The sequence below is a fragment of the Heptranchias perlo genome, chromosome 17 (genome assembly GCF_035084215.1).
Source record: "Heptranchias perlo isolate sHepPer1 chromosome 17, sHepPer1.hap1, whole genome shotgun sequence".
In the NCBI taxonomy this organism is placed as follows: Eukaryota; Metazoa; Chordata; class Chondrichthyes; order Hexanchiformes; family Hexanchidae; genus Heptranchias; species Heptranchias perlo.
Genome location: NC_090341.1, coordinates 49,021,893 through 49,048,410, shown reverse-complemented (window position 1 = coordinate 49,048,410; position 26,518 = coordinate 49,021,893). Strand labels below are relative to the sequence as shown.

The 26,518-nt window shown below is 43.8% G+C and overlaps 1 protein-coding gene across 1 annotated transcript in view; it reads right to left on the bottom strand.

Moving 5' to 3' along the window:
• rad18 (RAD18 E3 ubiquitin protein ligase) overlaps positions 1 to 26,518 on the bottom strand; it is a 276,395-nt gene that overhangs the window by 78,592 nt on the left and 171,285 nt on the right. The window contains exons 10-11 of the mRNA XM_067998963.1: positions 20,563 to 20,694; positions 16,892 to 17,057 (exon numbers count right to left, since the gene is read on the bottom strand). Of these exons, the coding sequence (XP_067855064.1) occupies positions 16,892 to 17,057; positions 20,563 to 20,694 (298 nt within the window). The remainder of the gene's footprint in view (positions 1 to 16,891; positions 17,058 to 20,562; positions 20,695 to 26,518) is intronic.

The following is a 26,518-nucleotide window of genomic DNA, read 5'->3' as shown; positions in this document are numbered from 1 at the left end:
GCACTTCAAGTGCACATCCAAGTACTTTTTAAATGAGTTGAGGGCTTCTGCTGTTGTTCTCCAGTTATTGGAATTTTATTGCTCAATACGTCATGTAATTAATTCACTGCCACATTTCATCTGCAGAGAGTAGCACACTTTAGGGAGAAATAGATTTACTTATGTCTGAAACAGCACAAAGCATTTTTTACTTGTTTGCACACTGGAGGAGATAAGTTAATATATAGACTAAAACACTTTTGTGTTAATGATTATGTCTACTGACATTAACCTAGCTGCAGAGGTTCACAATTCCTTCCAGTTAGCAACGAGTATTGATGACTGTATCTCTACTCATGTTAGTCCAGCTCCCCCACATTGCCATACTCCCCCCAGCACCCTGTGCTAACGACTGTAGTGCCACCGCTATCACGCCAGTTCCCTCACACGATTTTACTATCAGCGTAGTCATTAGGGTCATTATAGTAACCATAATTATTTATCATTTTATCTCCCCTTCCTGGTAACGCAGAGATCTTGGTGGGTTATTGGATTGGAGGTTACAGAGATAGGGAGGGGCAAGGCTATGGAATGATCTGAACACAAGGATGAGAATTTTAAATTTGAGGTGTTGGTGGACCGGGAGCCAATGTAGGTCAGTGAGCACAGGGGTGATGGGTGAACGGGACTTGGTGCGAGTTAGGATACAGGCAGCAAAGCATTGAAGGAGCTCAAGTTCATGGAGGGTAGAAGATGGGAGGCCGGCCAGGAGAGTATGGGAATGGTCAAGTCTAGAGGTAACTAAGGTTTGGATGAGGCTTTCAGCAGCAGATGGGGTGAGGCAAGGGTGATATTACGGAGGTGGAAGTAGGCAGTCTTTGTATCGGAGGGGATATAGGGTGGGAAGCTGAGCTCTCTTCCCCACTGTAGGGAAGTGCCTGACTTCTGTTCAATGTCTGCCTGTCACTTGTGTAAGAACATGAGAATTCTTAGGAACAAGAAAAGGCCATTGGATCCAACAAGCTCATCTCTATGATAGATAAGCCCCACCTTCACACCGTTACCTTCAATCTCTCCAGAAATGCATCCAATTGTCTCGAACCCATATACGTTATCCAATTCTGGCAACTCATTCCACAAATCTATCAAGCTTGCTTTCTTTATTCCTATAAGAATGCTGTACAGCTGTCTGAGTTGTTTTGACTGCCTTTGTATTAGAGTCAGTACAGATACAGGAATCTGTTTTTGCAAAACCTCATGTAACCCCAAGAGCTGAAAAGGACATTGCAACCAGAACAATTTGGAACAAATACCGATTAAATCTACTGACATTAACCCAGCTGCAGGGCTACCAACTTCATCTATCTCCCTGACCAATGCCTGAGGCTGAACCAGACCGTTCGCAACCTTGGCATCCTATTTGACCGAGATGAGCTTCCGACCCCATATCCGCTCCAACACCAAGACTGCCTATTTCCACCTCCGTAACATCGCCTTTCTCCGCCCCTGCCTCAGCTCATCTGCTACTGAAACCCTCATCCATACCTTTATTACCTCTAGACTTGACCATTCCAATGCTCTCCTGGCCGGCCGCCCATCTTCCACCCTCCATAAACATGAGCTTATTACAAAACTTGCTGCCTGTATTCTGACCCGCACCAAGTCCCGTTCACCCAACACCCCTGTGCTCACTGACGTACATTGGCTCCCAGTCCTGCAATGCCACGATTTTAAAATTCTCACCCTTGTTTTCAATTGCCTCTGTGGCCTCGCCCCTCGTTATCTCTGTAAGCTCCTCTGGCCTTACAATCCTCTGAGATCTCTGTGTGCCTCCAATTCTTGCCTCTTACCCTCCCTGAATTTAATTGCTCCACCATTGGCAGCCGTGCCTTCAGCTGCCTATGCCCTAAGCTCTGGAAATCCCTCCCTAAACCTCTTCGCCTCTCTACCTCTCGCTCCTCCTTTAAGATGCTCATTAAAGCCTACCTCTTTGACCAAACTTTTGGTCACCTGTCCCAATATCCCCTTAAGTGGCTCGATGTCAAATTTTGTTTGATAACACTCCCGTGAAGATCACTGTTTTAGTGATGTTGGTTGAGGGTTAAATATTGTCCAGGATACCAGGAGACCTCCCCTACTCTTTTTCGATTAGTGCCATGAGATTTTTTATATCCACCTGAGCGAACAGACAGGTTCTCGGTTTAACATCTTATCTGAAAGACTATACTAAGGCCTAGATTATGTGCTTGAATCTCTGGAGTGGGGCATGAACTCATGACCTTCTGACAGAGGTGAGAGTGCTACCACCTTCAGATAGCAGAGGGAAAAACAATTGTCGTGTATAAGAGCAGAAAGTTCCACACTGATTTTACTATATATGCAACATGTCCATGGTAAAGTTGGGAAACAGTACTTCGGCTAGCTTTCATCAATGAGGTTAGGAGTATCACAATAGTTCGAAGTATCAAATATACTGGTCAGTCTCACATTAGTAATATTCACTGCTCCTGTCTGGTGTTGTGCACATGACATACAAGAATGTACATCATTCAAGAATCATAGAATCATAGAAGTTTACAACATGGAAACAGGCCCTTCGGCCCAACATGTCCATGTCGCCCAGTTTATACCACTAAGCTAGTCCCAGTTGCCTGCACTTGGCCCATATCCCTCTATACCCATCTTACCCATGTAACTGTCCAAATGCTTTTTAAAAGACAAAATTGTACCCGCCTCTACTACTGCCTCTGGCAGCTCGTTCCAGACACTCACCACCCTTTGAGTGAAAAAATTGCCCCTCTGGACCCTTTTGTATCTCTCCCCTCTCACCTTAAATCTATGCCCCCTCGTTATAGACTCCCCTACCTTTGGGAAAAGATTTTGACTATCTACCTTATCTATGCCCCTCATTATTTTATAGACTTCTATAAGATCACCCCTTAACCTCCTACTCTCCAGGGAAAAAAGTCTCAGTCTATCCAACCTCTCCCTATAAGTCAAACCATCAAGTCCCGGTAGCATCCTAGTAAATATTTTCTGCACTCTTTCTAGTTTAATAATATCCTTTCTATAATAGGGTGACCAGAACTGTACACAGTATTCCAAGTGTGGCCTTACTAATGTCTTGTACAACTTCAACAAGACATCCCAACTCCTGTATTCAATGTTCTGACCAATGAAACCAAGCATGCTGAATGCCTTCTTCACCACCCTATCCACCTGTGACTCCACTTTCAAGGAGCTATGAACCTGTACTCTTAGATCTCTTTGTTCTATAACTCTCCCCAACGCCCTACCATTAACGGAGTAGGTCCTGGCCCGATTCGATCTACCAAAATGCATCACCTCACATTTATCTAAATTAAACTCCATCTGCCATTCATCGGCCCACTGGCCCAATTTATCAAGATCCCGTTGCAATCCTAGATAACCTTCTTCGCTGTCCACAATGCCACCAATCTTGGTGTCATTTGCAAACTGACTAACCATGCCTCCTAAATTCTCATCCAAATCATTAATATAAATAACAAATAACAGCGGACCCAGCACCGATCCCTGAGGCACACCGCTGGTCACAGGCCTCCAATTTGAAAAATAACCCTCTACAACCACCCTCTGTCTTCTGTCATCAATCCAATTTTGTATCCAATTGGCTACCTCACCTTGGATCCCATGAGATTTAACCTTATGTAACAACCTACCATGCGGTACCTTGTCAAAGGCTTTGCTAAAGTCCATGTAGACCACGTCTACTGCACAGCCCTCATCTATCTTCTCACAAAACCATGCTGACTGTTCCTCTCACAAAACCATGCTGACTGTTCCTAATCAGTCCCTGCCTCTCCAAATGCCCGTAGATCCTGTCTCTCAGAATACCCTCTAACAACTTACCCACTACAGATGTCAGGCTCACCGGTCTATAGTTCCCAGGCTTTTCCCTGCCACCCTTCTTAAACAAAGGCACAACATTTGCTGCCCTCCAATCTTCAGGCACCTCACCTGTAGCTGTCGATGATTCAAATATCTCTGCTAGGGGACCCGCAATTTCCTCCCTAACCTCCCATAACGTCCTGGGATACATTGCATCAGGTCCCGGAGATTTATCTACCTTGATGCGCATTAAGACTTCCAGCACCTCCCTCTCTGTAATATGTACACTCCTCAAGACATCACTATTTATTTCCCCAAGTTCCCTATCATCCATGCCTTTCTCAACCGTAAATACCGATGCGAAATATTCATTTAGGATCTCACCCATCTCTTGTGGTTCCGCACATAGATGACCTTGTTGATCCTAAAGAGGCCCTACTCTCTCCCTAATTACTCTTTTGCCCTTTATGTATTTGTAGAAGCTCTTTGGATTCTCCTTTGCCTTATCTGCCAAAGCAATCTCATGTCCCCTTTTTGCCCTCCTGATTTCTCTCTTAACTCTACTCCGGCAATCTCTATACTCTTCAAGGGATCCACTTGATCCCAGCTGCCTATGCATGTCATATGCCTCCTTCTTCTTTCTGACTAGGGCCTCAATCTCCCGAGTCATCCAAGGTTCCCTACTTCTACCAGCCTTGCCCTTCACTTTATAAGGAATGTGCTTACCCTGAACCCTGGTTAACACACTTTTGAAGGCCTTCCACTTACCAGACGTCCCTTTGCCTGCCAAGAGACTCTCCCAATCAACTTCTGAAAGTTCCTGTCTAATACCATCAAAATTGGCCTTTCCCCAATTTAGAATTTTAACTTTTGGGCCAGACCTATCCTTCTCCATAGCTATCTTAAAACTAATGGAATTATGATCACTGGTCCCAAAGTGATCCCTCACTAACACTTCTGTCACCTGCCCTTCCTTATTTCCCAAGAGGAGGTCAAGTTTTGCCCCCTCTCTAGTCGGGCCATCCACATACTGAATGAGAAATTCCTCCTGAATACACTCAACAAATTTCTCTCCATCCATGCCCCAAATGCTATGGCTGTCCCAGTCAATGTTGGGAAAGTTAAAGTCCCCTACTATTACCACCCTATTTTTCTTGCAGCTGTCTGTAATCTCCGTACATATTTGCTCCTCAATTTCCCGTTGACTATTTGGGGGTCTGAGTACAATCCTATCAAAGTGATCTCTCCCTTCTTATTCTTCAGTTCTACCCATATAGACTCCGTGGGCGAACCCTCGGATATATCCCCTCTCACTACTGCCGTGATGTTCTCCCTAATCAAGAACGCAACTCCCCCTCCTCTCTTACCTCCTGCTCTATCTTTCCTATAGCATCTGTACCCTGGAACATTGAGCTGCCAGTCCTGCCCCTCCCTTAGCCATGTTTCAGTAATAGCTATAACATCCCAGTCCCATGTGCCCATCCATGCCCTGAGTTCATCTACCTTGCCCATCAGACTTCTTGCATTGAAATAAATGCAGTTTAATCTAGACTTCCCTTGGTCTTTGCCCTGCTTTCTCAGACCATCTGTCCGGTCATGTTTTGTACACTCTCCCTTACTGCCTTTTGTTTCTGTCACCACTTTACTTCCCACTGACTTCCTGTATCGGTTCCCATCCCCCTGCCACTTTAGTTTAAACCCTCCCCAACAGCACTAGCAAACACTCCCCCTCGGACATTGGTTCCAGTCCTGCCCAGATGCAGACCGTCCAATTTGTACTGGTCCCACCTCCCCCAGAACCGGTTCCAACGTCCCAGGAATTTGAATCCCTCCCTCTTGCACCATCTCTCAAGCCACGTATTCATCCTAGCTATCCTGTCATTCCTACTCTGACTAGCCCGTGGCACTGGTAGCAATCCTGAGATTACTACCTTTGAGGTCCTACTTTTTAGTTTAACTCCTAACTCCCTAAATTCAGTTTGTAGGACCTCATCCTGTTTTTTTACCTATATCGTTGGTACCTATATGCACCACGACAACTGGCTGTTCACCCTCTCCCTCCAGAATGTCCTGCAGCCGCTCCGAGGCATACCTGACCCTTGCACCAGGTAGGCAACATACCATCCTGGAGTCTCGGTTGCGTCCGCAGAAACGCCTGTCTATTCCACTTACAATCGAGTCCCCTATCACTATAGCTCTTTCACTCTTTTTCCTGCCCTCCTGTGCAGCAGAGCCAGCCACGGTGCCATGAACCTGGCCGCTGCCACCTTCCCCTGGTGAGCCATCTCCCCCAACAGTATCCAAAACGGTATACCTGTTTGAGAGGGGGATGGCCACAGGGGACCCCTGCACTACCTGCCTGCACCTCTTACTCTGCCTGGTGGTCACCCATTCACTTCCTGCCTGTATACCCTTTACCTGCAGTGTGACCAACTCGCTAAACGTGCTATCCACGAGTTTCTCTGCATCGCGGATGCTCCACAGTGAATCCACCCGCAGCTCCAGCTCCGAGATACGATTGGTCAGTAGCTGCAGGTGGACACACTTCCTGCACACATGGTCGGCAGGGACACTGGTAGTGTCCATGACTTCCCACATCTTGCAGGAGGGGCATATCACGGGTGCGAGGTCTGCTGCCATGACTTGCCTTAGCTTAGTTACCCCTTTTAAATTACGTTGAAATTAGAAAATGTTAACTATACTAGGGACCTAGGTTCACTAAAAAAAAAATTGGAAGCTTACATAAGCAGACACTGGAGCAACAGATCACAATATCTGGGAGATTTGAGAGTTGGCAGTAACTCTAGATCAATTTCTAAAGTTGAAACTTTCAGAAGGCAGAATTGATGGAAGCAGTGCAGTATCTTCACTGTCCTTCAAATTCCCTTTTACATCCACATGAAAAAGCAATCAGATTTTAATACACAATGAACTGAGGTGGACTCTCGGGTGTAGTATGCAAGAATCCTAGGAGAGCATAGAGACCTGGGGGTGCACATACACAAATCTTTGAAAGTGGTAGGACAAGTTGAGAAGACTGTTAAAAAGGCATATGGGATCCTGGGCTTTATTAATCGAAGCAATGAGTACAAAAGCAAGGAAGTTATGCTAAACCTTTATAAAAATCGGGTTAGGCCTCAGCTGCAGTATTGTGTTCAATTCTGGGCATCACACTTTAGGAAGGATGTCAAGGTCTTAGAGAGGGCGCAAAAGAGATTTACTAAAATTATGCCAGGGATGAGGGACTTCAGTTATGTGGAGAGACTGGAGAAGCTGGGGTTGTTCTCCTTAGAACAGAGACAGTTAAGGGTAGATTTGATAGATGTGTTCAAAATCATGAACGGTTTTGACAGAGTAAATAAGGAGAAACTGTTTCCAGTGGCAGACGGGTCGGTAACCAGAGGACACAGATTTAAGGTGATCGGTAAAAGAGCCAGAGGTGACATGAAACATTTTTTTAAGCAGCGAGTTGTAATGGTCTGGGAATGCACTGCCTGAAAGAGTGGTGGAAGCAGATTCAATCGTAACTTTCAAAAGAGAATTGGATAAATACTTGAAAGGAAAAGATTTACAGGGCTGTGGGGGAAGAGCAGGGGAATGGGACTAGTTGGATAGCTCTGTCAAAGAGCCGGCACAGGCACGATGGGCTGAATGGCCTCCACGGTACTGTACTACTAGGATAACAAACGGCCATTCGGCTTCCACTCCTTCCACAGACCGTGTACAGTCTACCCTCAAACCCAGTTCATCGCGAGGGAAAGTTCTGCAAGTTCTCGCCAATCCCAAGCAAAGCTGCAGGATATCTAGCTATCCTCACACCTTCATAGTTTAACCCTAGCTGCCATCCACTGTCACAATTTACACAGGCTTTTCAATGGATAAACAACAAAATTTAAATTCCGCCATCTCTAAAGGTTTGTTTTTACAACTCAGCCACGGGCAAGTAGATATCAAAAATCCACGTTTTACTTCAATACCATGTCGCTACTCTGCATTGCTTCTTATCCATTTATTTGTTATTCTTTCATAAGCCGCTGTGACATTGAAAAACTTCCAAATAGCAGCCACAGTTAGATTTGTCTGTGCATGCTTCTCTTGTCTGTGTTTATGCACAGTTAAAACCACTTGGGTCTGACCTCAATTAGTCTATGCACTGTCGTATGCCCAGGTGTCTGTGTTTGCATTGTAATGAGATAAATTGTGTTATAATGTGTTAAGTGCCGGTTTGATGTAAGCTGCAAATTACTGATTCTATGCGACAAAAAAAAATCAAATCACTGCAGTGTGTAAAATGATTCCCCTACATTGTGCTGAAAGTGCTCCTGCTTTCTGGAGGCATAACTGGTGAGATTAAATTTCCATCTTTTAAATGCATTGCAAACTACAGTTTCCCCCTCTCCATTTACTATTCATCCAGTAGATTTGTAATTTGATGGAACAATTTCATGCTAACTGCCCTGAGAAAAAAAACACATCTAAATAACAAACAAATCTGAATACCACTGATGTTTAACAACAACTTGCATTTATATAGCGCCTTCAATGTAGTAAAATGCCCCAAGGCACTTCACAGGAGTGTTATCAAACAAAATTTGACATCGAGCCACTTAAGGAGATATTAGGACAGGTGACCAAAAGCTTGGTTAAAGAGGTAGGTTTTAAGGAGCGTCTTAAAGGAGGAGAGAGAGGTAGAGAGGTTTATGGAGGGAATTCCAGAGCTTAGGGCCGGGGCAGCTGAAGGCACGGCCACCAATGGAGGAGCGATGAAAATCGGGAAGAACAGTAACAAAGATTGTAAATCAGATATCAGCTCTCATCAGGATTGTTTTCTAAAATTTATGAACGGTACATACATTTCATTGTTTCTAAGCACATTATTCTTCATTTATTTTTCCAAACTGACAGGATTTTTATTTAAGAGGAGGAAGATGATGGATTTTTTTTGAGTTCATCAAGTTGAGCGATGGCAGTCCTGGGAAATGAGACTTTTTTTATGCTTTTGGTACCAATAATAACAAATTGCATTTATATAGTGCCTTTAATGCAGTAAAATGTCACAAGGGGCTTCACAGGAGCGTTATCAAACAAAAGTTGACATCGAGCCAGAGAGAGACATTAGGACAGGTGACCAAAAGCTTGGTCAAAGAGGTAGGTCTTAAAGGAAGAGAGAGATGAATAGGTTCATGTGCAGCACTCCCGGGTCAGGTATAGCAGCTGTTAATTGCAGAGGAAAGCTTCCTCTATACTGCCCCATTACAAACTCCCAGATCAGGTGTGGCTAGGGATGGAAGCTGCCTGTACATGAAGCATCCCTAATGAAATATTTGCATTTCTTACACTAGCCATCCTCATGACTTCTTGGAGTGAGATTGCAAATTTAATGCTGGATCTAAACAGCAAGAGAGCCCCGTTAAAAGCTGGGTTGAAGTTGAACCAAACCCATTCACTTAGGACTCTTAGAGCCAATAGCTCAAGAGAGACTTTTATCCATCATACCAGGTCCCAAAGGTGAAAGAAGAGTGTGCTAACCTACTACACCATCCAGTACCCCTGTGAATTATTTTTCTGTACAGCAAGTATTCGTACAGCTTCAAATTACATCAGAAAAAGTGCATTTATTGAAATTGAAATATGCACTCAAAAGCAGTTTGTCTTTTTAAAACCCTATCCAAAGGATGCACTGCTGCAACTCGCCAAAGTTTCTTCAACAGCACTTCCCAAACCCGTGACCTCTCACCTAGGACAAGGGCAGCAGGTGCATGGGAACACCATCACCTCCAAGTTCCCGCCAAGTCACATATCATCCAGACTTGGACATATATTGCTGTTCCTTCATCATCGCTGGGTTAAAATCCTGGAACTCCCTACCCAACGGCACTATGGGGAATACAGCTTCACCACATGGACTGCAGTAGTTAAGAAGGCGGCCCACCACCACCTTCTGAAGGACAACTAGGGATGGGCAATAAATGCCGGCCTTGCTAGCAATGCCCATATCCCAAGAACAAATTTTTTTTAAGTCTTAAATAAATGACCATACTGCATCCACCAGTGAGCAATGAAACATTGAGAGGACAAAAGTACCTTCACGAGGCCTTTAAGACTAAATATATTCAAATACTCTGAACTTCAAATGAAGGCACTGATTGGCTCTCCTGAAGGCACTGACTATCACTGGGGTGTCGCTCACAGTTGCCAGCTGCCCTCCCAGTTCCTCAATCATGTTGCTATCCTTCATGAATGAGGCTGGGCAGTGAGTACTGCTGTGTTTTGTTTTTGGCAGTGAGGCTATCAGCTAATTCAACACAGACCAGTTCTGTCAATTTCAATCCTGACAAGGTGAACAATAAGACATGATCATTAATTCTGAAATATCATAACCTGTCTTTTCTCATTACAGATCTTGTGACCTGCCGTGTATTTCCAGCATTTTTGTTTTTACCTCAATAGTACAGTTTGACACAATAAATATAGGGAATGTTGTGCACTGTTTACATCTAAAGAATTGTAAATCAATATTTAGCTTCATCGTGAATCAAGATCAGAGTGAGCCAATAGATGTTTTCACCACTATAAAGGGAACTGATAAGTTTGATCCAGGCAAACAAAACGTGCATCTATACAGAGCTTTTAATGTAGAAAAACTTCCAAAGATCCTTCACAGAGGTGTAATCAGACAAAATGAATGCCGAATGGAAGAAGGAGATATTAAAGCTTGGTCAAAGAGGTGGGTTTTAAGGAGGTCTTAAAGGACGAGAGGGAGGTGGAGAGGCGGAGGAGTTTCAACGATTTTAAAAAGCGTGCCACGGAGGTTGTTGGTATCAACAAATCGGGTAATGTGGAAGATGGGGCTGAAAACTGTCAGAACCAAATATGTTGGCGGGCAGGACAGGAACCAATGAGACTTTTTCCCATTCTTCATTGTGCACAAACATGAGGCAGAAACATTTTAAATGGGCTTTTGGTTTCTGAAAGTTCCAGTCATTGGTGTGCTTATTTAGTGTTTGTCTCCAAAGAAGTTACAAATAGCAAATGAGCTGCTGAAATTAAGTTTCTAACAACTTTATTTTCCTCAAAAGAAATGTTCTTGTGAAGATTTATTTTCTTCAACATTGGTTCAAACTGTTTTTGTGAGATAAGGTGGCTGTGCCCTGGTATAAATACATTAACAGGCTCCATTTTATAATTCCTGTACTTATGGAATTGCCAAGTCTTGAACACAAAATAGGGAGTGGGGAGATGGTGCATTTTACCGAATTTAAAAAAATTATACAGAAATCCACCCCCAGTATTACATTAGACTCCAAAATAGCAATACACGCACCAAATCAAGTATCAAAAATCAAAATGTTCTGGAGGAGGCATGCCTCATATAAAATAATCCTCATGCTTTCAGTATCCAGATTCCCATTGAGTAATTTCTACATGACCACTGCCGCTAACTGCGCTTTTGTGCACTGCAGTAAAAGTGATGAAATGTTGGTTATATCTGCAGTGCAGGTTATGTTAAGCCCATGTCTTACTGCACTCTCAGTCTTACTCCTTGTCTTCGCATGTCACAGGTCTATATTCATCTTTTTGGAGCTTTAGGTCAATTTCAGCTAGTTTTCTAGGTTGATGTATATGAGCATTATTCTCCATCAGCACTGGGGGTTAATGCTATTCTTTCTATTTATTGTTGTTTTACTATATTTTCTTCAATGTCATTTTCTGCTCATTAAGGTGATGAACATTAGAACAGGGGAATGGAAAGTGTGTTAGCATCGAAGGCTCCCAGATCACATATAGCATGATTCGATGCAGACTAAAGCTCCCTCAACACTGCCCCAACAATGAGGTTCAGCCCCAATCCCTGAAGAACACATTCTTCTCTGCTAATGTGACCATTTTCAATTTCTCACACTAATGGGAGCCGGAAATCGTCTGTGGCCTTTCGGAGGGAGAGTGCCACTTAAGTGCCGAATTGCAGTAAGTTTTCTGCTGTGGGCCACTGGGAACTAGATTGAGACTGCCCAAACTCGCTTATTGGCGGCAGAGAGAGGACCCAGAGGACTTTTATGTGGTTTTTTTGTCAAAATCTATAAAACGTTCCCAAAAGACACCAAAGCCCTGTTAGCTGGGGCAATGCAGCAGCTGCAGTTTGCCAGAATTTACCATGAGTTCATTCATTGATCATTTCGATAACCATTTCAAAGTTCTGTTCACACATACTGGTGGTGAGATCATTAAGTAATGACCGCAGCCGTGATTAATGGCTGGACACTCCACCTGCAGCGAAATGAAAAAGAATCTGGACCTCACAAACTACAGAATGCAAGTGGTTCCTTATTACTAAATAGCAAAAGGTATATCACAAGCAGAAGAGACTTGCCTTCTCCAAAGAGCTCTCACTTTTTGTCAAATTTCTCTTCTTTCCTGGAGGTATTGAATCGTGTCAGGGTCACTGTTGTAGAGGTGTGGAAGCCCTCCAGTGTCACACCTAGGAGGCCATTCGTCATGTGTGAACCTAGGAAAGCTATTTTATCATGGAAGTCATCACAGCCAACCATCCTCCTGTCCTAACCTGATGTAACCTCCTTTAACATCTCCCGTTTCTGCCCCTGCCTCAGCTCATCTGCTGCTGAAACCCTCATCCATGTCTCTGCTACCTCTAGATTTGACTATTCCAATGCACTCCTGGCTAGCCTCCCATCTTACACCCTCCATAAACTTGAGCTCATCCAAAATTCTGCTGCCCGTATCCTAACTCGCACCAAGTCTTGTTCACCCATCACCCCCGGTGCTCGCTGACCGACATTGGCTCTCGGTCTGGGAACGCCTCGATTTTAAAATTCTCATCCTTGTTTTCAAATCCAACCACGGCCTCATCCCTCCATATCTCTGTTACCTCCTCCAGCCCTACAACCCTCCGAGATCACTGTGCTTCTCCATTCTTGCCTCTTGGACATCCTGATTTTAATCGCTCCACTATTGGTGGCTGTGTCTTCAGCTGCCATGGTCCTAAGCTCTGGAATTCCCTCCCTAAACCTCTCTACCCCTTTAAGATGCTCCTTAAAACCTACCTCTTTGACCAAGCTTTTGGTCACCTGTCCTAGTATTTCCTTATGTGACTCGGTGTCAAATTTTGTTTGAAAATCACTTCTGTGAAGTACCTTGGGACGTTTTACTACATTAAAGGCACTATATAAATGCAAGTTATTGTTGTTGATGTCCATACATGAAGAGTTTCTCGCAGGAGTCATTGGCTATCGATCAGAAGCAGGAACCCTGACTCTCCCCTTTGTGGATGGGGAGTGGGGGCAGGTGGTGGGGGAGTTGTTTTAATTGTATTAATTTCACAACTAAATTTCAAAGCTCTCTTTTCCTCTCCCTTACCTCTGCTCACCTGAAGATGGCGATGATGTTAGAGTAGGCCTCAGAAGATGCAACAGCCCTCCAGTACCATACCCCACCAGCCATTCTTCAGGTATGAGTCTAGACAGCTAGTGACAGAAGACTATATGGTTGAGAGAAGGGGGCATCATAGTTGAGCCCAAATTTGTCATCCTGACCTCACATGACTACTATAGACATACACATCCTGGCAGGGGTTATTAGGTAGCAATCAGGAGTGGAAACCTTGGCTGATTTTATCCCCTCCTTTCCCTATATGAAGGGCAATTATATCGCTCCCATCACTACCTCAATTTATGATGTGGAGATGCCGGTGATGGACTGGGGTTGACAATTGTAAACAATTTTACAACACCAAGTTATAGTCCAACTATTTTATTTGAAAATCACAAGCTTTTGGAGGCTTCCTCCTTCCTCAGGTGAACGTGGAAATGAAATCCTCGAACCTTTCACATTTATAAATCACAGAACAATACCTGGTGATTACAGATAGTCAATTTAGATCTAACTCAGCACAGATCAAGGATTAAAATTGGGTTCTTCTCTGTCTGTATGACTCACTGCTGCACTGCTGAAATATGAAGTTCTAATGAAAGCAAATAAGATGCAACATCCTTAAGTATGGAACCATGCCTCAGCATAAGTCAGTGCCTTCAGGAGCAGAGAGGACAAAACTGTGCAAGTGGGGGAGAGAGCAATATCCAACCTTTTAAACTGGGAACGAGGGAAGGGGGGAATATTCAACCTTTTAAACTGGGAGGGGGGAAGAAGAGGGGAATATCCAAACTTTTAATCTGGGAGGTGGGAAGGGGGCGAAGAAGGGAATATCCAAACTTTAAAGAAAAAGCTCACAGACAAATCTAAATAAATTCCGTCCAAATACCGTTGCAATCGATCTTGATGTTTGAACAGGTTAGCGTTGAAGAGAGAATAGAATTTTAATCTGGTTTTGTTCCTTAAAATAGGCAGAGCTGGAAGGAATTACTTATCAGCCCACAGTCACTGGACACACATTTGCAGCTGGTTAACAATGACCAAAATGTTCAAAGAATTACAACATTCCTCCAATTAGCCAACAGAAACCTGCCTGTTCTTTAACTGCTGTCAATAAATGACAATTTGCATCCGCATCACAGAGACAGGACTTAGCATTTGTGAGCAAAAATTCCGTAAAGCGTTTCATTTTAATAACTTTCAATTGTTTAATTAATGCTCTCAGCCAAGCAGGCTGATTTTATCAAAGGCTGTTTTTATATGCAGTCTGGGTCTTAGGAGAACAATTTTAGTGAGCCGTTCTTCCACATTTGCATCCCAATCAATATTCACCGATGACTCCTGGAAACTCTGCATGTGGACACTAAGTGAGGACTGGAAAGGGGACGGGGTTAACAATAATGAGCTTCATGGTCAAATAGCTTGCCTAGGGTCACACATAAAAAATGGCTTCCTCAGCTCGATACTGGAGGACATCCATTAATGCTACAACCGTACCTAGGCAAGATTCAATGCCTTTAGGAAAGGAGAGAAAATTGGCAAGAGAAGGAATTAAAGCTCTTTGTCTTGAGAAAAAAAAGACTTGCATTTATATAACGCCATTTACAACCTCAGGACGTCCTAAATCGCTTTACAGCCAATGAAGTACTTTTGAAGCATAGTCACTGTTGTAATGTAGGAAATGCAAAAAACAGTGCCATGGGATTTTTTACATCCACCTGAGAGTGCAGACTGGGCCTCAGTTTAATGTCTCATCTGAAAGATGGCACCTCCGACAGTGCAGCACTCCCTCAGCACTGCACTGGGAGTGTCAGCCTAGAATTTGTACTCAAGTCTCGGGAGTGGTTCATGAACCCACAACTTTCTGACTTAAGAGATGAGAGTCCTACCACTGAGTCACGACTGATCTCTACTGCTTGTGATATGCCTTTTGCTCGTCAGTGATTAATAATGCAGCCAGTGTCCCTGTAATCTGGTTGCAATGTGGGTGTTGGTATTCTGCACATACACAGACCAACTGTGACAGTTTGGTCAGTGTGTGTGAATGAAGTGCTTGTGTCATATTGTCAGCAATGATTGATATCATGACACCCCTACAGGGAACCACTGACGCATTTACTGGCATTGTGCTGTTTCTGTTAGAACAGTGCATTTACTGGCCTCAGGAAGACGACAGCAATCGGCAAGAACCAGTTTAAAAAAAAGGAAGGAGTTACCGAGCCAAGGACAGTGTGAGGGAACTGGACTAACATCAACTGGGATGCTGTCAGTACCACAGTGTGCTGACTGAGACGAGATGCTGAGTTCGATAGTGCAAAGGAGCTGGAATAACATAAGCAAGTAATACATTTTACTTTATACGAGCAGCCACACAAAAACATGGGTCTATGAATCAGCTGTCATGTTAATGCTGCCTGTTCTGTTAGCGGGTGTAGGGAACAGGTTCTGTGCATCTGTACCCTGAGTTTCTGGGCTACACAGCAAAAGCAGAGTGGGAGAAGAGAGCGAGGCTTTCCCTAGACAAGAACTAAACTCAGTAATGTAAGACCAGCTGTAAGGCCAGACGTTGTGTCCTATTCACCCAGAACTGCCACAAACACACCTCCCATATCTATGTTTGAGATACAAAATAAATCTACCACATGGCCTGGTTGGACATATACTGGAACTCAAATTCACTGCACCAGAGATTGATAGGGCACAGGTTACAGCCCCTCATGCTAGGCCTCTTTCCTGATCTCATTCTGTGCTATCCAGGAGGATTTGAAAAACAGGGACGGGGCAGGCCAGGCTGCTCTCATGCACCTCACAATCTCCAATCACACAGAAACACTGCAAAACTTCTGGAAAGCTAATGCAAGAGGAGCAACAGCTCCCCAGTGACTCAGCTGGTAAAGGCATAGGGCAACTGAACCATACAGACCAGATTTGATACCAGCTCTGTGTTGAGTTTCCTGATGTCGGCTGGAGCAGCAGTTGGGGGTGCTACAAATAACCTCGGCACACCTGGGCTAGGGAGACGAAAACTTACATAAGCAACCCTGCCCTTGATCCTATCCGGTGATTCCTGCTGGCAAGTGCCCGTTATTATTGAGAGGTTTGGATAATGTATATATATTGGGAAGGAGTCACAGGCTGGGATCTAACATAATAACTCTAAGGCCGATATGCACGCAAGTTTCAGTCTCTTGAACCCCGAGTTTTGCTGCGCACTGAACAACAGTATTAACAGTTTTGATGGGGAGGCGGTGTACGGGAATGACTCTGTTTTGTGCCAGTGGCAATTGTCAGTGCATCTGTATCTTTGTTGAGCAAGGTCATTCACAGTGAAGAATTGACCACACGTTACAAGTACAAGTTTATCAGCAATGGTAGGGCTTATATAAAATAACTTGGGAAAAGATATAGGAACAAAAGCCACACATCTTTGAAAGTTGAAAAGGATTTTAAACTTTTCCAAAAGAGCTTAACAGGATAAGGCGCAATTGCGACACCCCGTGAAGTCCAATAGTCTGTGTACTATATTGTGGGGGGGGGGGGTGGTGTGTGAGGGAAACACATGAACCTCTTAGGTGATGTACAGGAGAGCAGCCGGAGCACTTGGACTGTACTCCAGCAAGTGACAATGTCTCTAGGAAAGGGAAAAAAAAGTTACCTGGCTGTTGACAAGGGCGAAGAAGGAACCACATCGGACAAACAAGGCTCATGTTTCAAACCATCAGGTGCCACAAGTGAGCCTGTGCGCTCTGGTAATTGTGGCTCATCCTGATGTGCCTCTTGTGTACTGCAGTCTGTGTCCTTGCACTCCTTAATATCCTCTCCTGCAAGTAAAATTTTGCTAATTAGTCTCATTACAATCTGTGCGAGTCAGTGCTTAGCAATAATTTCTCTCACCATGCACCCGACCCCAGCTGAGACTTGGGCAGGCGACCTGCTCCCTTTCAATGCCATGCTGATACACGTGTGAACCACACACCACACTGCCAGGGGGCACACTTCTCACTCTTTGATGACCACAATACTATTTTTTGCACTAACATTTAAAGTCCTCTGGCTGTAGGTTTCCTTTTTCTACTGCTAAACATCCCTCATTGTTATAAAATTATGACATCATCATCCTGGGGGTCACCACTGGCCATAAACTCAACGGGATAAGCCACTTAAATGGTGTGGCTACTGGAGCAGATCAGAGGCTGGGTATTCTGTGGTGAGTGGCTCACCTCCTCACCCCAAAGCCCCGCTACCACATACAAGGCACAAGTCAGGAGTGTCATGGAATACTCTCCACTTGCCTGATAGGGGCAGCTGCAACAACACTCAAGAAGCTCCACACCAATCTGGACAAATTAGTCCGCTTGATTGGCACCCCATCCACTGACTTAAACATCCACTCCCTCCACCACCGGCGTACCATGGCTGCAGTGTGTACTATCTACTGGATGCACTGCAGAATCTCACCAAGGCTTCTTCGGCAGCACCTCCCAAACCCACGACCTCCGCCATCTAGGAGGACAAGGGCAGCAGGTGCGTGGAAACGCCACCACCTCCAGGTTCCCCTCCAAGTCACACACCATCCTGACTTGGACATATCGGCAAGGCCGGCATTTATTGCTCATCACTAGTTTCCCTTGAGAAGATGGTGGTGAGCCTTCGCCTTGAACTGCTGCAGTCCGTGTAGTGAAGGTGCTTCCACAATGCTGTTGGGTAAGGAGTTGCAGGATTTTGATCCAATGACAATAAAGGAACGGCGATAAATGTCCAAGTCAGGATGGTGTGACTTGGGAGGGGAATAATGTATATCCGGGAATGAGTTACAAGCTGAAATCTAACTGAGGGGTTCTGCTGATTTATATATAAAATAACAGATACCAGAGAGTAAATTACAGGCTGGAATCTAATTGAGGTTTGGATAGTGTATATATCTTTACCTCCCTCTCTCTCTATAATACATATACATATATATCTATTTCTATATATATCGGGAATGAGTTACAGGCTGGGATCTAACATAATAACTCTGAGGCTGTTATTCAAGCAGTTTCTGTCTCTTGAACCCTGACGTTTGCTGCACACTGAGGATCAGTATTAGCAGTTTTGATGGGGACTGGTTCCATTTTGTGCCAGTGGCAACTGTCACTGCATCTGTATCTTTGATGAGCAAGATCATTCACAGTGAAGAATTGACTGCAAGTTTATCAGCAATGGTAGGGCCTATATAAAATAACTTGGGCAAAAGATATAGGAACGAAAGCCACACATCTTTGAAAGTTGAAAAGGATTTTCAAACTTTTCCAAAAGAGCTGAACAGTGGCATTACAATCACTCGCTCAAGCAATTCTGACAACATCTTTTATTCACTCCTCCACTCAGATTTATTAAAAGTATTGTTCAAAAAATTATTCCTGAAACGCTGCACCCAGGAGATAGTTTGAGCTTTGCAAAGGCCGCTGACAGTCAATCAATCCCCTTGACACGGGTGAGGTTTCCTGCTGTTAACCTTTCCAATTTTCTGTAATGCATGAGATTGAGTGACAGTGCTGACAACCATGTGCAGGTGACCTACAAGAAATGGATTGAGCTTCTAAAATGTGACCATATGAGCAGGACCACTGCTTTACAAATGACACCTTTCCATTTTGCTATATAGTAACTGAGCAGTTGAGACCTGGCAGTGGCTGGCACTGGTGTCAGTTCTGAGCTCAAAGTCTAGTGCCGGTCACCTCACTGCTGCAAAGTCAATTGTGGCAAATGTATATCCTCCTGCTGAGACAATAGATGCTTGAAGAGTAGGAATGGGTCACAGGAGCTCCATTGGCTGTTACATTTGTGACAATGTATACCCTGCTAAATCTGGTCTTGCGCCAACTTCTTTAATTCACCTCACGCAATATCTCTGCCATTGAGCTGATTGCATTTGTGGTAGTGGCTGGTGTATCTGCTCTAAACTGTCCAAACCAAGAAATTTTCCATCACCCAGGTCCTAAATAGGAGTGGCATCCGGTGCATTAGTCTGAACTGGGGGGGGGGGGGGGGGGGGTTGGAATTCTAACTCATGCTTCTCGGTGCAGGTGAAACTACTGCGCCCAGACGTTGGATGTGCAAAGAGCCCTTACTCTATCATTCAATAGCTTTATTAGGTTAAGGAACTTGTATAATGGGCATTCCCGATTTTCATCGCTCCACCACTGGCGGCCATGCCTTCAGCTGCCTAGGCCCTCAGCTCTGGAATTCTCTTCCTAAACCTCAAAATACAATCTCCAGACACAACTCAAGTTTGGAAGGAAAAAAAGTCCATACTTGTATAACTGGGTGTTTTTCATGGGCTCAACTGGATATAGTCTGAAAATTCCAAACACCCATCATTACACATTACCAGAATCCTAGTGTCAACACTGGATCATGATGAAATGGGAACATTCTTCATTCCCGCATAAAAGCGGCTTCAGTAAGCAGAGTACCAGCCTGGTGTTTGCCAGTGTGAAGCAATGGTCAAAAAGAAACTATACAGTTTGTTGGATGTTTTTAGGAGAATTTTGGGTCAAGCTGGCTAAACCCCAACTACAACGTACTCTCCCGATCCCAGCACAAGAGCCCGCTGAGAGGCGCTATGAAAAGCTCTTACTTCCAGAAAAATCCACAGGCCAATGCAGAACGAAACAGAAAATGCCGCTGACTCTCTCAGCAGTTTGACACCTGTCTCCTTACTCTCAGTAGCCCTGACCTCCTCTTCAGTCATTACCAGCTCCTGCTTGGAGGGGGAGAGCAGTGCTGTTGGGAGCAATGGTCTGTCTGTTTCACCCCTCATTGTCAGATCAGCTGTACCTGCCATCGGATTTTTCTGAGTAGTCTTTTTCTTCATCAGGAGCTGCTTCTCAGTTGGGAAGCGGGCTGGATCCAGTCTGTGTTTTGAACCCCGCCCACCCCCACTACAATCTTTTGACTGATGTACAGCTTTACACATGAAATAAATGCAACAATATTATGTCAATGACAAACTATCTTTAGCTCGATTTTACGCTGATTCTGACAAAAATGAAAACTACCATAACCGTATCTGGTGAAACTGAAAAATTAAAAAGAACAGCAAAATTAAAAAGAACACCAAAACTTAAAAAAGACAGCAAAACCAATTTACACTATATCATCATTCTACTGGGAACTAAAGAGTATTCATGCCAGCAAGGACATGGGAAATAGCAAGTTGTGTCGATTAGATTTGGTCTATGAAGGCCGACTGATATTGGACCCAAGTTTGCAAGACTAGATGAAACTTTGATACGTGAAGTTAAATGCTGCCTTGAAAAACAAACTCCATGTTCCTTTTACCTGTGATGGTTAGACACTGTTCTTCAGTTTCCTGGTCCTTTTCCTTTTCGTTCTTCACTTTCTTCCTTTTTGTCTTCCATCTGTTCTTCACCTCGGCAACCAGCTGTTGGAACTCCTTCTGGTGTTTTATACCTGCAATGTAACGTCAAAAAATTGTGAACATTTGCACTGCATCTATGAGAGCAGTCCTGACATTCCATTTTGGGAAAGTTGCAATGAGTCTACGGATAGTGGTAGTGAATGGCAGGACCAATCCACATAGTTAACTCTGGTAAACTGTGATCTCACCGATCTTCCTCCATTCTTCCCTCAGATATTCAAAGTCATCAGAATTGAACAGGTCTTGCTAGCTCAGGGGAGGCGGTGGGAGGGGGGTGGAGGAAGCTCTGGACAGACTTGATGTCTAAATCCAATTATATCTCACAATGAAGATCTCTGCTTGGAGTTCCATTCAAATTGATCACTGGAGGTATACATTACAACCATAATCCTCTCTCTCAAGGAAATGTACGCTGGGTGATCTCCCTCATGATTCCAGCTCCATACCTACCCAGATAAAGTTATGGTAAACCTTTATAAACCACTGGTTTGGCCTCGACTAGATTATTGTGTCCAATTCTGGGCACCATAGTTTAGAAAGGATGTCAAGGCCTTGGGGAGAGTGCAGAGGAGGTTTACCAGAATGGTACCAGGGTTGAGGGACTTAAAATATGTGGAGAGACTGGAGAAGCTGGGATTGTTCTCCTTAGAGCAAAGGTTAAGGGAAGGTTTAATCGAGGTGTTCAAAATTATGAGGGGTTTTGAGAGAGTAGATACGGAGATACTGTTTCCACTGGTAGGAGGGTCAGTAACCAGATTTAAGATAATTGGCAAAAGAACCAGAGGGAACATTTTTTAACGCATGAGTTGTTATGATCTGGAATGCACTGCCTGAAAGGGCGGTGGAAGCAGATTCAATAGTAATTTTCAAAAGGGAATTGGATAAATACTTGAAAAGGGGAAATTTGCAGGGCTATGGGGAAATAGCAGGGGAGTGGGACTCTCAGGGGAGTGGCGGCTCACCACCACCTTCTCAAGGCCAATTAGGGATGGGCAATAAATGCTGGCCTTGCCAGCGACGCCCACATCCCATGAACGAATAAAAAAAATTGGATAGTTCTTTAAAAGAGCTGGCCGACACGATGGGCCGAATGGCCTCCTTCTGTGCTGTATGATTCTATTAGGGACTGGCTGGTGCAATAGATTAGCACATGGTATTAACAATTCTAGCATTAAACTTCACTCGGTTACGATAGATGGGATTAGTCTCCTCACGTAAAATGAGTTGGTCAGTCTCAATCGTACTGATGTTGAAGGGCCCTCTTTTGAGCCTAAAGCACTTTGTTGGAGTTGAGTAGAGGGAGCTTTACAATGCATCTAACACACCTGTGACAAAATGAATGATTTTTGTCCAGTTATTGTGGTAGCTGTCACTTTAAAACTCAGTTATTCTACACAGGAATGTTAAGTGTCAGAACAATTAGGCTGGGAAATAGGTTGGCGCAGGCCTGCTAGCTCAAACTAGGTGCTGGGATCGATTGCTGCACTGAAACCAGATATTGGGCCTCTGGCCTCATTTACATCAGATCTACTGGGCGTCTCCCGGCAGCTCACCGGCAAAGACAATTTAAATCCTAGGCCACTGCGTCGCTGGCAGCGGCCCTCGGGTAGAACTTGGCGCAGTGACTGGGAGAGGGGTGACCAGGAGCACCTGGGAGTATGGGGCAATCAGGAGGTGAGGTGGCGAGTGGGGGATGTCAAGTGGCTGCCGGCAGGGGCCCGTGGTTTTAATGTGGCGTCATGAGGAGTATTCCTGCTTTTCCCGACTCGACATTCACGTAAGTATTTTTTCTAAATTTACCCATTTGGTGGCGGACTGCAGCTGTCCCTATGAGCACCACTGGTTAGGGCGCTTGCAGACCTAGTTTTCCTGAACATGGCCGGCCCAGCGCCAGCTGTATTCAGGACAAACCAATTTGATAAAGGGGGCCTCAAATAGGCGCTAAGCCAGTTATTTGCAAATGCTAAGGGGTTAACGCCTGCTTCAAGCATGAGCCCTGGGATGCCTCTTTTGATGCCTTTACCAAGATGACGCACATCCAGCTCAGAGTGTGTGCCACATGCACCGCCCGCCATATTAAACATTTTGTCGCCCGATTTACGCCTATAAAATGGACGCAGTGTTATCGAACTTCTTGGTCGTGGTCTATTTGATGAAATGTTTCAAGATGCATTGTTATGGTTTCCCTGCGAACAGGCGTGAGGTAGTCAGACCCACAAATTTCAAATATATGCAGACTTCAGGATTTGTTCATTATATTTGGCTGTCAGTCTCAGTTTAAATCTGTGAAGCGAACTATCCAAAATACAGGATGTCTCCAGCTTCTAATTTCCATGCTATAAAAGAAAAAGGTTCTCTTTGAATCAAAGGATTAGTTGGAAATTCTCTCAAAGCTGTTGAAAAATGCTATCAGTTAACATTTGGAGAATCTCAAAATAAATTTCAGGAAAGCAGCAAGGACTAATTTGACAATGGACAAATCAAACAATTTGACAAAGTTGATACTCCTCAAAGGTAGAGCAATACTGTGGTATTTAAAAGTCAGTTGTAAACAATTAGATTCATAGGAACATAGGAACAGGAGGAGGCCATTCAGCCCTTCGTGCCTGCTCCGCCATTTGATAAGATCATGGCTGATCTGTGATCGAGTTCCATATACCTGCCTTTGGCCCATATCCCTTAATACCTTTGGTTGCCAAAAAGCTATCTATCTCAGATTTAAATTTAGCAATTGAGCTAGTATCAATTGCCGTTTGCGGAAGAGAGTTCCAAACTTCTACAACCCTTTGTGTGTAGAAATGTTTTCTAATCTCACTCCTGAAAGGTCTGGCTCTAATTTTTAGACTGTGCCCCCGACTCCTAGAATCCCCAACCAGTGGAAATAGTTTCTCTCTATCCACCCTATCCATTCCCCTTAATATCTTATAAACTTCGATCAGATCACCCCTTAACCTTCGAAACTCTCGAGAATACAACCCCAATTTGTGTAATCTCTCCTCGTAACTTAACCCTTGAAGTCCGGGTATCATTCTAGTAAACCTATGCTGCACTCCCTCCAAGGCCAATATGTCCTTCCGAAGGTGCGGTGCCCAGAACTGCTCACAGTACTCTAGGTGTGGCCTAACCAGGGTTTTGTATAGCTGCAGCATAACTTCTGCCCCCTTGTACTCCAGTCCTCTAGATATAAAGGCCAGCATTCCATTAGCCTTATTGATTATTTTCTGCACCTGTTCATGACACTTCAATGATCTATGTACCTGAACCCCTAAGTCCCTTTGGACATCCACTGTTTTTAACTTTTTACCATTTCGAAAGTACCCTGTTCTATCCTTTTTTGATCCAAAGTGGATGACCTCACATTTGTCTACATTGAATTCCATCTGCCACAGTTTTGCCCATTCACCTAATCTATCAATATCCCTTTGTAATTTTATGTTTTCATCTGCACTGCTTACAATGCCACCAATTTTTGTGTCATCGGCAAACTTAGATATGAGACTTTCTATGCCTTCATCTAAGTCGTTAATAAATATTGTGAATAATTGAGGCCCCAAGACAGATCCCTGCGGGACTCCACTAGTCACATCCTACCAATGTGAATACTTACCCATTATCCCAACTCTGTCGCCTTTCGCTCAGCCAATTTCCTAACCAAGTCCGTACTTTTCCCTCGATTCCATGGGCTTCTATCTTAGCTAACAGTCTCTTATGTGGGACCTTATCAAATGCCTTCTGGAAGTCCATATAAATAACATCCATTGACATTCCCCTGTCCACTACTTTAGTCACCTTCTCAAAAAATTCAATCAGGTTTGTCAGGCATGACCTACCTTTCACAAATCCGTGCTGGCTCTCTCTGATTAACTGAAAATTCTCGAGGTGTTCAGTCACCCTATCCTTAATTATAGACTCCAGCATTTTCCCCACAACAGAAGTTAGGCTAACTGGTCTATAATTCCCCGGTTTCTCTCTCTCTCCTTTCTTAAAAAGCAGAGTGACATGTGCAATTTTCCAATCTAGAGGGACAGTTCCTGAATCTAGTGAACTTTGAAAGACTATAGTTGGGGCATCTGCAATCTGCTCACCTACTTCCTTTAAAACCCTGGGATGGAAACCATCTGGTCCTGGGGATTTGTCACTCTTTAGTGCTATTGAAGAGTTACAATCTTTTATTGTTATCTACTTGAGAAACATAAAGGCCATTCTACTATAAAAATACAACTTATTGTACCACTGTTAGATTATTTGCTTGTTCATTGTTTATGATAAATTGGCGTCATATCTTTCACTTTAAACAAAGTCCATTGTGACATTTTGTCTGCTTTCACAGACGGAAGAAAAATCTTAAGATAGTCTAGTGGCTAACAGCAATTACCAAACAGGGCTGGCTGCACGTTTCCTGGGCATGTGACCAAAACGTTCCTTAGATTTCCAGGCAAGGGCAGGCACGCTCACAGGTTTGGGGGTTGAGACTCACCCGTAAGAGTAATTTGAAATCGGAAGGCCAAAATAATGTAGATTAAGGTTTTTAACAAGACTCAAAAATGTAACGCTACCCCAAATCTACAAAGCAAAAAATTTAAATACAGTCTACTCCTATTAATTGAGTCACTTTTTTAGACTGAAACAAAATTCTAATTAGTCATTATAATTAAGCAATTTTGAATTAACAGAAGTAGACTGTACATTGTAATTTTTCAAAATGATGTTTGTCCTTAGAATTATTCACAATGAAAGGCTCTATTATATTGTCTTTATTCAACTAACGTAGCCAAAAACGGCTCTATATTTTGTGAGGAGAGATGGCTTACAATTGTGTGCATTCTTGCCTTGAAGTGGTATCATTTAAAGTGAGGTAAGTGTGTAGGTGGGTCAGCCTGACAGCTCAGGGCTGACGCAGGATACTATGTACAGGAGTTACAGCTGCAGAGTTTCTGCGTTAATGACCACTTATCACAAGTAAAGTGCATTAAAAGTGCACTGTGCCACAACAGGACAGCTATGACAAACTGCAGCTCCTAGTCACGCACTGAGGTTGGTCTCAATTGCTTCCCAATCCCTCCACTGGAGAAGTTTTAACTTAAAGAATCATTTTTCCTGATACTTGTGCTGGGAAGATTTCCATGTGCCTTTTTTAGAAGCAGGGGGCACTAAAGGAAACAGTTTTACAAACAGCAGGAAAATGTGTCTAAACTGCACAAAATTGCCTTTAGTGGGCAGGCATGGGATAGAGAAAACGATATAGCTATGGCATATCTCTTTCTGTTCTGTGTACTGTTGCCACTGCAGAGAATTCTACCTAGTGCATTTCAGTAATATAGAAAAATACATTAGTTAAAAAAGTTAGTCACAATGGACTAGTAAATACAATTAACCATTAAATGCCACACACTAACCCTGGCCATTACCATTCTGTAATCAGTCACAACAAAATCTGTGGGCATGGCAAAGGCCAATTCTGCCCCCTTCCTCTGATTGTGGGGGAAGCTTGGTGGGATTAGGTCATTGAGTCTACCATACAACATGAAACTTTAAAAAAGGTACAGAAGTGAAGTCCTTGGTCCTGATCACAGCTGGAGGCTTTTACTGAAAAGTGTTGCTTTTGGGCACAGGGTGAGGGTGGGATCAGACTCACCTCTGAAGCTCTCTGTAAAACTCACTGTCTAAGCTCAGACATGAAGTTGGCCACTTGAACAAAATGCTGGAGGGAAAAGGGGTGCCCATGTAATTGTACCTCAAAGCATGTGTCAACATCTACAGCAAAGGAGGAGTCAAAGTTGATAGGGGCACACAGAAAGTGATATCTGTGAAGAAGAAAGAAAGACAGACAGACAGACTTGCATTTATATTGCACCT